We start from the raw sequence: 12,047 nt of genomic DNA on the forward strand, positions 1-12,047 counted from the left end.
TGTATAAAAAATGAGCTCCATTATGGGGCGGCGCACCCGGCTAACATTCTAATTCCACATGCCGCCACTGTGGGTGGCCATTTATTTTGGGAGGACGCAGAGATGTGGCCACCCGACTAGAGCACCATTAATCTCAGGCTGAGAGAGGGACCAATTAAAGCCTGGGAAACTTCTGGTCCAGTTCACACTGCAGAGGGGAAATCCTCCTAGCACTAATCGCTGCTGTTTATTGAGCACCTGGGGTCTACCAACGCTGGGCTAGGTACTCGGAATATATTATCTGCTTTCCGCAAATAGGAAGGCGCAGAGGAGTCGCTCGGGCCTATGTACCAGGCCCAGGCAGGAATCAGAGCAAGGTCAAACTTTCCGTTTAGCACATGGCCCGGGGTGCACGAGGGGCTCCTCCGTGAGGCTGCTGATGCTGGCAGGCCACAGACAGTGCAGGCAGCCAGGCCTTCCTCAGGGAACTGGTGGAAGGCTCTTTTCCACATTTGATTTTTGCTGGAGTCCTTGGCCGTTGAGGAAACACAGGAAGCCTGGTGTTCTGGGTTCTAGTTGTGTGATACTGGCTATGTCAAGACAGCCCCGGCTGTGCTGCATGGGGATGCTTCTGTGGGTTTTAGGAATCAGGAACATAACATCTAGCCGGTTCTGTGGTTCCTGTCAGCCCAGCAAGTGTCTGTAGAGCACCAGGGGTCTGCAAGGTGCCGTGCTGACAGTCAGGGTTAGTTTCTTCATTGTCCTGCTCCTCCTCACCTTCCATTCTGAAGCTGGAGGAAAAAGCAGCTGGGCGATTGGGCCTGGGCCAGAGGGAACACTCTACAGAAACATGGGGAGTGAGGCAGAGAAGGGGCTGGTTCAGGGCAGCCACACACTGAAAAGCACTCTGAACTGCCAGACCACACATGCCAATCACAGGCAGGGACAGGTGGGGTGGGAGGTCGTTTTGCTCACTGAGGAGGAGATAACTGCCTGGAAAGAGCGGAGGATGTGGCTTAGGATCCAAACAGCTAAACTGAATTCTGGTCCTTATGAATAACAGTAATGACAAAACCAGTAGTAAGAAGAGCAGTAACAACAGGGGTAGGTATTATTATTGACCGCTGACTGGGTGCCAGGCTCTGTATTAGGCACTTTATGGACTATTCCTAATTCTTTTCTTTTTCTTTTTTCTTTTTGACTATTCCTAATTCTCGTAGCAACTTGTCAAACTGATGGTATCCTTCCCATTTTTTTTGGTTTTTGGAGAATGAAACTAAGGCTTTGGATGAAGGAACGGACAGTATGGATTTGCTCGAATTCAGTCAGGGTGTAACAGAAGCTGGAAATCCAACTCAGGCCCAACACCGAAGCTGGCAGTCTTTCCACAAGTAACAACTGAAAAGATACTTGAGACTAATTCCAGGGTGGGCGGTTGGGTGGGGGGAGCTGCCTACTTGACTTTCCCCCTTTTGCAAAGGGCCCAGGAACACTTTCTCCCCCAGGGCCAGTTTCAAGAAGGGAAGCTGGTTCTCCGGATTAGTCCTCATTCTCTCCCCTACACCCCCTCCGCGTGCCACCCTGCCAGGCCCCTGCCCCCTCCAGGGGCTGAGACCTGCCCGACCCGGCCTTGCTCACCCGCAGCCGGCGCCCGAAGACAGTGACCTGGCCCCGAGCCTGCTCCTTGCGCTGCCGCCACTCCACCAGGTTCAGGCCATTGTCGATGGGCAGCGTGACGTTCCTCTTGCCTACGGTGGGGTTGACGGTGCCAGCCAGCAGGTGGGGCTCGGTCTGCAGCGCCACCTCCATGCCGTTGGCCAGCAGCAGCCGCAGGGAGCCGTCGGCCCCGATGTAGTAGCTGTTCCGGACCTGGTCTGAGGGAGGGGAGAGGGATGGGTTCTGCTCAGAGGGCTGAGGACGGCCGGAGGCGTGTACATGGCAGGGGCAGTGGTGTGTTTTTAAATGGGTTTGTCTGACTATATGTCATTGAAGAAAACTAGGAAAATAGAGGGAGATCGTCCAGGATCTCAATACCCAAAGAAAGTCATCGTAATATTTTGTATATTCCTAGACTTTAGGAGATTTCTGAATATATTTATCGTTTGAAGTAATTGCTTATAGTTTTTCACTGATCATTGTATTATATTATTGAATATTTCTCATAAATGCTTCTCTTAAGGACTGCATAGTATTTCATTAAGTGGAAATACTATAATTTATCTAACCAACTCTCAAGTGGATATTGTTTCCAGTTTTTCATAATTACAAAGTGACACTGCAAATAAATATATTGTAAACATTATGCTAAGTGAAAGAAGTCAGACACAAAAGACCACATGATGTGTTAGTGAGTCCATTTCTATGAAATGTCCAGGAGAGGCCAATTCATAGAGACGGAAAGTAGATTAGTGAGGGAAGGGTAGAATGGAGAGTGATCGCTAATGAGTATGAGCTTTCTTCTTGGGAGTGATAACAATTTTCCAGATTAGATAGCATTAATAATTCACAACTTTGTAAATATACTAAAACACTCTGAATTGTATTCTTTAAAAGGGTGAACTGTATGTTTTTAATTTTATAGGGTGAAATTTATAGCATGTGAATTACATCTGTATTAAAAATATACTTATTGGATAAATCACTGTCTTCGTTTTGGGTTAAGTTAGGATTACTAGGACAAAGGGTTGATCATTTTTAAGGTTCTTAATATACACCAGGTAACAATACTCTTTATAATCAGGCGAGAAATAACTCTGATACTTAAATCACTGACAAAATGTCAAATATATATATGTTTTAAGTCACTGTCTCATATATACATATATGTGCATAGATATACCAATGATTTAAAAATAATCTGATTTGGAAATTTTAAACCTGATTAAAACATTTAAATTAGGATCTTTAGCTAAAAGAAACTTCTGGGGAAGAGTAACTTTCAGTTATAAAATGCACACAATTCTTTTCTAGAAATGGAAACATCTGAGTTTGTGCTGTTACCTTCTGCCTCTTGCTCTTCTTCAGCTGGTGCTTCTGTCTGCACCTGCCCCTCCTCTTCAATAACCTAAGTCCTCCCTTCAAGGCTCTGCTTAATTGTCATCTCTTCCCAGACGCTTCCTCAGTTCCTTGGTCAGAACGAATGCCTCTCCTTCCATTAGCCTCTTTTTTTGGTTTGTTTTAAAGATTTTATTTATTTATTCATGAGAGACACAGAAAGAGAGGCAGAGACACAGGCAGAGGGAGAAGCAGGCTCCCTGTGGGGAGCCTGATGTGGGACTCGATCCCAGACCCCAGGATCACAACCTGAGCCAAAGGCAGATGCTCAACCACTGAGCCACTCAGGTGGCTCTTTCTGGGGTTCATTAGTGGTCCTGTAGCCGAGTGGTTGCAGGACTTACCACTCTGGTAGTGAAGGCATTCTCAAATACCTAAGTGCCCGCTGTGAGAGGTGCTACTGTCCAGAGATTAAGAGCATGGCTTTTGGAACCTGGTTATCAATGTTCAAGTCCCAACCCTGCCACTCTCTCTTGGGCAAATTCCTTAACCTTGTGTGCCTCTGGTTCTTTATCTGTACCTTGGGGATAATCACTATACTCTTAGCTCATAGGATTAAGCGGGATAATGAATGTGAAGGGCCGAGGACAGTACTGGGCAAGTATTGAGTGTTGTGTAAATGTTAGCTGTTGCTAGTTTTATGTGCCTGGCACTGTACTGGTCACCGTCACGTATGTCTCTTGTCCTCTAGCTCCATCACCTTATTTCACAGATCCGTCACATTGAACCTTTCTAGTACTGATCATGAGTCTTCAATAGCTCCCCATGGCCTTTAGATCAGTGGTTCAGAGAATGGATTCTGGAGCCTCTTTGTCTGGGTCCCAATGCCCTGCCAGGCATGTGTCTCTGGACAAGCCACTGAACCTCTCAGTGACTTACTGTCTTCATTTGGAAAATGGAGATGTTCATAATATCTCATAGGGCTGTGGCAAGGCTGAAACAGGACCATGAATATAAAACACTAGGCATCTACTTTATTCTTTTTTTTAACATTTATTTTTTTTAAAGTATATATTTTTATTATTTATTTATGATAGTCATACAGAGAGAGAGAGTGAGAGGCAGAGACATAGGCAGAGGGAGAAGCAGGCTCCATGCCCCGGGAGCCTGATGTGGGATTCGATCCTGGGTCTCTAGGATCGTGCCCTGGGCCAAAGGCAGGCGCCAAACCGCTGCGCCACCCAGGGATCCCTACTTTATCCTTAATAAGTGTTTCAAATTGTTAGCTATCATTGCTATTATTGTATGTGCTCAGCAAACATTTGCTGGATTGAACTAGATATATTACAGGCTATGCCTATGTGAGGCAAAAAAAAAAAATGTAGTTTTGTAGGAAACCCTCCTTGAGTCTTCCTGGCGAGAACAGCAACAGATCAGCCCCTCCCTCTGCCACTCCCTTTCCCCCTCCATTCTTCTCCTGTTCTTTCTCACACAAGCAGAATCCTAAGATCTGCCTTAAACTTGCTATGCATTATTCACTGGCAATCTGTATTTTACTTCCTTTGAATGGTGAAAAAGCCTGTGTCAATTTATCTTTTAAAGCTGCTTCTTGCTGAATGCACATATGTCTATTAATGGTGACTTTGGGTGGAATGGCATCTTGTAGAGGCCCATCTCAAATGATCCCCACTTAATGTGGGCTGTGACTTCCCAAGCCTGCCCCTCATTAGCAGTTGCTTTTTATTTCTTCCCGGAGTTCAGACATAAGATGAAGCTGAAAGAACTTTTTATGGAGACTCTACTGAGGTGGCTGCAAATGGAGCATCTAAGCCTGGTGTGAAAGAAGGAAAGTGTGCTTGGCAGAGGTACCAAAGAGGAAAACTGGTACCATACTTCCTGGATTCCGAGGTCCATTTTTCCTTTTCCCACTTTAATGTTTCTGAAATTGGAATGTGTCTTCAGTCCTTGTGTGAATTTTGAGCAGTGTGTCTCCACTGCTCCCCAAGCTGAAAAGTTGCTATTAAATTGATGGTACATCTTAAAAGTGAGGAAATGTGGCACTTTTGAATTTAAAAAGTTGCCTAGGGATGCCTGGGTGGCTCAGCGGTTGGGCACCTGACTTTAGCTCAGGTTGTGATCCCAGGATCCAGGATGGAGTCCCACATCGGGCTCCCCTCAGGGAGCCTGCTTCTCCCTCTGCCTGTGTCTCTGCCTCTCTCTCTCTCTCTCTCTCTCTCTGTGTGTCTCTCATGAATAAATAAATAACATTTTTTTAAAAAGTTGCCTAAATAAAAGAAAGACTGCACTAACTTTTGAGAAAAATCCTGGAATCTAGCTCAGATCTGTGGAGTGGATAAGATAGTTCTTAACCACAGAGAAGGATAAGATGCCTGAGTAGTCAGTGGCCTTGCTGTCCTTGGTTGGAACTGGTACCTTTTCTTGGCAATAGCCCGATCAGAGCATAAACAACTGGAGGTGTGTCCCAACCCACTGCTACAGATGCTGGTGGGGAAGGAAATGCAGGATATCATTTCTCTTTCTTTGATTGAGAATGGCTATTGTTCTTTGAGCTTCTTTATAGGCACAGGATTATATTTGGGAGTAAAAGTGGTTGTGAAAATATACAGTTATTTTCTTATGGTAAGCCAAAGTGCCAGTTATTAAATAATTAGTTGATTAATCCAACAAGTACTGAGTAATACTATGGGGCTGGCCCATGTGGGTCGCTCTGTGTACACTGTGTCAAGGATCATCTGAGCACGTATTGTAATTCTGCCCCATTTCCCAGACCTAGAGACTAAGGCTCAGAGAAGAGTGATTCCAAGAGATTCACACAGGCAGGAACGGACACAGTAGGCAAAGGGGGCCCCGGTCTGCCAACCCCAGAGCTTATGCTCCTTGCCTTGCCTCACACCATGCAACATGGCTTCAACTTGCTTTCTTTTCCTCGAGGAGAAAATTGAGGGCCATCATGATGCACAGAGTCAGGACTAGAATTTGGGCCTCTGACTCCTAGCCCAAGCCTCTTTTGACTGCTTGTGTCAAAGCTTTTGGGAGTACCAAAAGCCATCGGGGGGTGGGGGGGAGAAACGAGTAAGGCTTTCCCTACTAAGAGAGGCTTCCCTTTCTTTCTTTTCTTTCTTTCTTCTTTCCTTTCTTTCTTTCTTTCCTTTCTTTCTTTCTTTCTTTCTTTCTTTCTTTCTTTCTTTCTTTCTTTCTTTCTTTCTTTCTTTCTTTCTTTCTTTCTTTCTTTCTTTCTTTCTTTCTTTCTTTCTTTCTTTCTTTCTTTCTTTCTTTCTTTCTTTCTTTCTTTCTTTCTTTCTTTCTTTCTTTCTTTCTTTCTTTCTTTCTTTCTTTCTTTCTTTCTTTCTTTCTTTCTTTTTTCATGCTTACTAGATCCAACAAAGCTGTTGGATCTACTTTTGAGCTTGTTGTGAGCTCTACTCTGGATCACCATGTCCCATGAGAACAATTGAGGCAGACGACAGTTCACAGAAAAGTTTTTTCACTGTAATTTACCCAAAGCTAAAAGGTCAGGTCATGCCAGGGATTATTTGATGATGCAGAGAACGGTCTCTTCTCTATGGAATCCTAGAGAAGGCACAAACTATTCTCACCTGAGCTTTAGGACAGATTTCTCCATGCTGAGATCCTTTTTGTGATTAGGTATAATTATTACTGTCCTATGTCCTCACCCATAGCAGTGTGAGAGCAAGTCTTTAATCCAGGAGCCATCAGAATGGTGGAAGAGTGAGGTCACCTGATTAGTAGCTAGTGAATTCTCTACCCTTTGTTCTGATGATAATGGGAAGAGACAATGGACTACTACTCTGAAGCTTCTGGAAGAGACCATACAAGACTCAGTCTGGTGTGTTTTGCACATTAGATGGCAATTCAGAGATAAACCAGCTGTTAAGTCTTCCTTGTTCTTGGGCGGCTCATAGTAGTGGCTTATTTCTTACATCCTCTTCTAAAGGGGTCCCTTCACCCCTCTGCCTTGAAATCTGCTCTCCCCCCCCCCCCGGACCTGGCTTACCTTGCAACAATGTATAGAAGGCACCTGAAGCAGACAGGTTGGTGGTTATGGTGACATCATCCTTGCTGGAGGTCTCTACCTGGACATGCACCGAGCTGTCTGTATCACTTCGGAAACTGCTCACCTGGCCAGTAGGGAAGGTCACATTTGTCAGGCGGCCAAAGCTGTCATACCTGAAAACCAAGGGGCGGCTCTGAGTAACAGAAATATAATGGTGCTATCGCTGGAGCTTGGCATGTTCTACTCTGTGCCAGTTTTGCGTGTTCTGCTTTGCTTTCCGGTTGGATACATCGCCGAGTCTCCAACATCTCCTTGTACACGGTTTTTAGGAAGTGGCTCCACCTCCTGATATCTGATGACAGGCAAAAATGACTTACCTCTCTGAGTCTTCCTTTGCTAATTCCGTAATGTAGAGATGATGACTCCTGCCCTGCCTTCCTCCCAGGATTATTGTGAGAAACATGTAGGAGTGGCCTGTAGCTACAAACTAATACCCACCTATGCAGGGTGAGCTGATGGGAGACTGCTGACCCAGAGTCTTAGAGCTGGGGAACTCCCAGATGTGTATAGGGGAGCAAACCTGATGCTTGAATACACTCTCAAAACCCTGAAAAATGTTATACAGGTTTTTCCTGAACAACAAAAGAGATGGGGCTTCCTTCAAAGCTGCAGACCCTGATTCAAACCCGGATACTGTTATCACATAAGGAGGCTAAACAGATGGGTTCTTGCAACCCCATCCCATCTAGATTTCACATCCAGCACCTGGCAGCTATGTATTTGCAGTTGTCAGAACTCACAGCTTTGCCCTGGTGTGGGCTTTCTGAAGCATGACAATTGAATCTTAATTCTCTTTACCATTCCTGATAATAAGAGAAATGCCTACCATTACTGAACACCTACAGTGTATAAGGCATAGTGCTTTTCATACCTTCTTTCACCTTCTCCTTGCAACTTGTCTAAAAGGTATAAATTATTTCCTTTTTGGGAGGAGGCTCAGAAAAGTGAAGTCACTTGCTCAAGGTCCCACAACTGCTAAGTGTGGTGCAGTCAAAATTCAAACTCAGATCCCTCTGCTTCCAAGCTGCCGCTTGCTTCTCTGCCCTCACTGGGCCTTTCTGTATTGTCCATTTGCAAGTATCTGTTGTGTGTGTTCCACCTGCGGCAGAGCAGTTGGGAGATGGCAGGGAGTAGTCTGTTAACACTTCAGTTATAATTTTTAATTGCGGGAGGCTGAAGTGTAAAAAGGTAGGTTTAATAGCCTTTTTGCACTTGTGTGCGAATGGGAAAATAAGTTCTTTATCCAGATGTCAGTGTTCCTGTCTTCTGCTCATACTCAATCTGGCACACAGGTTCAGCTGGAAGTCTCCCCCATGCACTCTTGGTCTCCCTGCTGGACATTTCCCCTTGCTTTGCTCTTACTAAAGCTGGCTTCTGGGCCCCTGAGGGATTTAATGATGATGCAACGAAAGGCCAGAGTGTTTAGCTCTGTCCTGGCTCTTCCTGTGATCTTTCAGCTGCACCTTGCATCCTGCTGAGACTCCTGGGTGCTTGGCTTCTATGGCTTCAGGTGACACTAGGCAGGCCTTTGCTGAGCAATTTTCTGCCCAAGGTCAGATGTGGGTGTGGCATGGATTTTGCCTTTGGCCAATTCTTTTTCTTTCTTTCTTCCTTTTTAAAAAGATTTTATTCATTTATTCATGAGAGACACACAGAGAGAGGGAGAGAGAGACAGGGACACAGACAGAGGGAGAAGCAGGCTCCTGCAGGGAGCCCGATGTGGGACTCGATTCTGGGTCTCCAGGATCATGCCCTGGGCTGAAGGTGGCACTAAACTGCTGAGCCACCCAGGGATCCCCGGCCAATTCTTTCTATCCCTGTGCCTGGGACTGACCACAGCACTCTTTATACTGAATGCCAACAGTCCCTGGAGCAGTGTGCTGCAAATGAGATCCCGGTTAATGGTCTTTTGAATGAATCACCCCAGTCCTTGACCCAGGACCAACTCTGGGGTCAGTCAAGTTTCTATTGTTGAGGCCTGAAGAAGGGGTATGGAAGCCCTTTCCAAGATGGCAAGCAACACAGGGATCTCTACTACCCTGGGGCAAGGGTATGGGCTGTATCAATCCTTCTGACTCTGTGGAAATCTGCTTCTTGTCATGATTCCTCATTTTTTTCTTCCTTAATACTGAGTCAGGTTCTTATAAGAAAGCATCTGTCTGGCTTTGGGGAAGGTGCCAATGTGGCTTAAAACCCAGACCAGAGGGGCACAGGCACTGGGTGTCCCTCAGCTAGGTGAGAAGATGATTCTGAGAGATTGTTACCAGGAAAGAGGGTGAGTCTTGGGGTAAAGATCTGGAAGGTTTGCCCTAAAGCTTCTCTGTCCTGGAGATGTTCTCAGAGCTCTGCTCCCTTTAACTCTAGGGGAGGTAGTGTTCTTTTCAACTCTTTATGGCTGCTGGAAATTAGGAAGGAATTTTACAAAAATGTTTGGAGTGGTTATCTCTGGGAAGTAAATACAGGTGACATTTTATATTCCCAAGATTTTAAAATAATGAACGTGGATTATTTTCATAATCAGAAAAGTGCTGTGACAACCCAAATAATGCCATACACAGGGAGCTCATGAGCATGGCCATTTTGGGGAAGAGGCCCTTTTAAATTACTGGTATTAATGGGGTGCCTGGGTGGCTCAGTTGGTTAAGCATTTGACTCGATTTTGGCTCAGGTCATGATCTCAGAGTTGTGTGATCGAACCCTGCATTGGGCTCTGTGCCAGGTGTGGAGACTGCTTAAGATTCTCTCCCTCTTCCCCTCCTCTGCTCACATGTGTTCTTTCTCCCTCTTTCTAGAAGAAAAAAATAAATAAATTGCTAGCATTTATGGAAGTCTCACTTATAGGATATCTGCCAATATCAAACTCCAGGCCTTTTCAGTAAATATTACTAAAGGGTACCCCAAATTTCTGAGCCCAAATCAAGACTCCCAAACAGGCTGCCCTGGTCATCTTAGCTGTATCTGTGGTCTATGAGTAGGCTGACTCCCGTTAGATCCTGAGTCATCTTAAATCAGCAGGAAGACCCATTTTGGTTCAATAGTTTCACATGATGAGTATGCTGTTCTAGTCTGGTTCTCCGAACATCTGTTACCTATGTATATACTTTTTACTGAGACTCCTTGCTTAGACTCTCTAATTTCCTGACTTACCTGGATACAAGATATTTTATTATAACATGCAAGATACTTAAAAAGGAGTTTTAGAGTCCTACCAACTAGAATTGATAAGGAGATCACAGATTAGGGGGCAGGTGTCACTTCGATACTATTTTAATATGGTCTTGCTCAAATGCCGCCTCATAAAGCCTTCCCTGGTCTCTCTCTTGTCCCTTTTCCCAGTGATGCTCGGGCACAGATGCATCACAGAATGGGTCCCTTGGATTGTCACAGCTCATAGACAAGCTGTCGCTTGCTTCGGCCTGGGAGTGCTTGTGTCAGGCCAGGACTGTGGAATCAGACTGGCTAGGAATCTGGAGCCTACGACCTGCCAGCAATGAAACCCTGGAGGCCTGGTTCTCAGTTCTTCTCTTCTACCCCAGCACTGGGACTGGCACAGAGAAGATAGGCAGGGAACGCTATTTGAACAAATAAATGAATGCATGATTGGATGTGAGGCCCCGTTGCTGCTCTGTTGGAAAGGGGAGACCAGGATTCATTCAAACACTATCTCCTGCAGGACTTGACAGAGGCTTGACACACAGTAGGTACATGATAAACATCTGCTGAATGCACAAATACAGAAACAACTGCTTTCACTAAATGACACTTCAGCTATCTCCACAGGCATCTCCCCAGAGCTTTGGTTTCCAAGACAGAAAGAGCCTTTACATAAAGGCAGACAATTGTAATTATTATTGAAGGTGGCCTGTAATCCATAATTAAATTGAGCTTGAAGAAGATACAATGAAAAGCCTCATGCCTTCAAGATCTGGTTTTCATTTTATACGAGATGGCCGAAAAACAGTAATTTCCACTCCTCACATTTTCCATTAGAGGGACTGAATGTCTTAATTAAATGAACATCAAATAGAACAGCCAATTTATAGAATTTTCTTGTCTCTTATTCATTCATTTTGGTGCCTCCTAGAGCTTGGGAAATTCCACTGGATCTCTCTGCGGTCTGATCCATAACTGTGATCAGAACACTGCTGTTTCTTCCTCTGCAGGAAAGAACTGGAGCTGCCTATCCTGTGGACCTTGAACACCTGAACCCCATGCTCCCTCTGTGGAGCCCTTTCTCTTCCTACTAGAGCTGCTGAGAGAGAGAAGGCTGGTGTCACCGAACAAGGTGGGACAGTTTGTGGCACTCTCTGGATTCCAAATGGCTGCTTCAAACCCTGGCTCTATGATCAGGTGACTTCTGGACAATGGCTTAGTCATGTCTGTTTTGGTTTTCCTTAAAATACTACCAAATTTCCTCCTTTCTAATCAAGAGGAAGGAATGTGTTGATATGGGAAAGTCCTTTGAGCCAGACGTTCTAGGCTTTGACTACAGGCTCTACACTTGTCAGCACTAGAGGATGGACACTCAGTTCTGTTTTCCTGCAAACCATCAACCCCACCAAATCACAAATTTTTTTTTTTTTAATTTACGATAGTCATAGAGAGAGAGAGGCAGAGACACAGGCAGAGGGAGAAGCAGGCCCCATGCACCGGGAGCCTGACGTGGGATTCGATCCCGGGTCTCCAGGATCGCGCCCTGGGCCAAAGGCAGGCGCCAAACCGCTGCGCCACCCAGGGATCCCACAAATTATATGTTATATGATGTCATATAACATAACCTCTGGGACCCTCTGTTTTCTTCTCTAGAAAATGAAGATAGTAACGCCTATCTTAGAAGGATACTGTGAAGTTCAAACAAGGTAACATATTTAAGGTGAAACGCATTTTTTTTTTTTTAACCAGGGCCTGCAGCATCTCATGAGACCTTCGCTAGAATGTCAACTCTCTCTGGTCACTGATGTACTCCAGAACTTAGAAG

The 12,047-nt window shown here is 45.2% G+C and overlaps 1 protein-coding gene across 9 annotated transcripts in view; it reads right to left on the reverse strand.

Moving 5' to 3' along the window:
* Positions 1 to 12,047, reverse strand: part of TENM4 (teneurin transmembrane protein 4) — a 733,541-nt gene that overhangs the window by 18,705 nt on the left and 702,789 nt on the right. For all 9 annotated transcript variants that reach the window (XM_055320381.1, XM_055320386.1, XM_055320385.1 and 6 more), the window contains 2 exons: positions 7,010 to 7,182; positions 1,618 to 1,853 (listed from right to left, as the gene is read on the reverse strand). In XM_055320381.1, the coding sequence (XP_055176356.1) occupies positions 1,618 to 1,853; positions 7,010 to 7,182 (409 nt within the window). The remainder of the gene's footprint in view (positions 1 to 1,617; positions 1,854 to 7,009; positions 7,183 to 12,047) is intronic.

Source organism: Nyctereutes procyonoides, unplaced genomic scaffold (genome assembly GCF_905146905.1).
Source record: "Nyctereutes procyonoides isolate TBG_1078 unplaced genomic scaffold, NYPRO_anot_genome, whole genome shotgun sequence".
Taxonomy (NCBI): domain Eukaryota; kingdom Metazoa; phylum Chordata; class Mammalia; order Carnivora; family Canidae; genus Nyctereutes; species Nyctereutes procyonoides.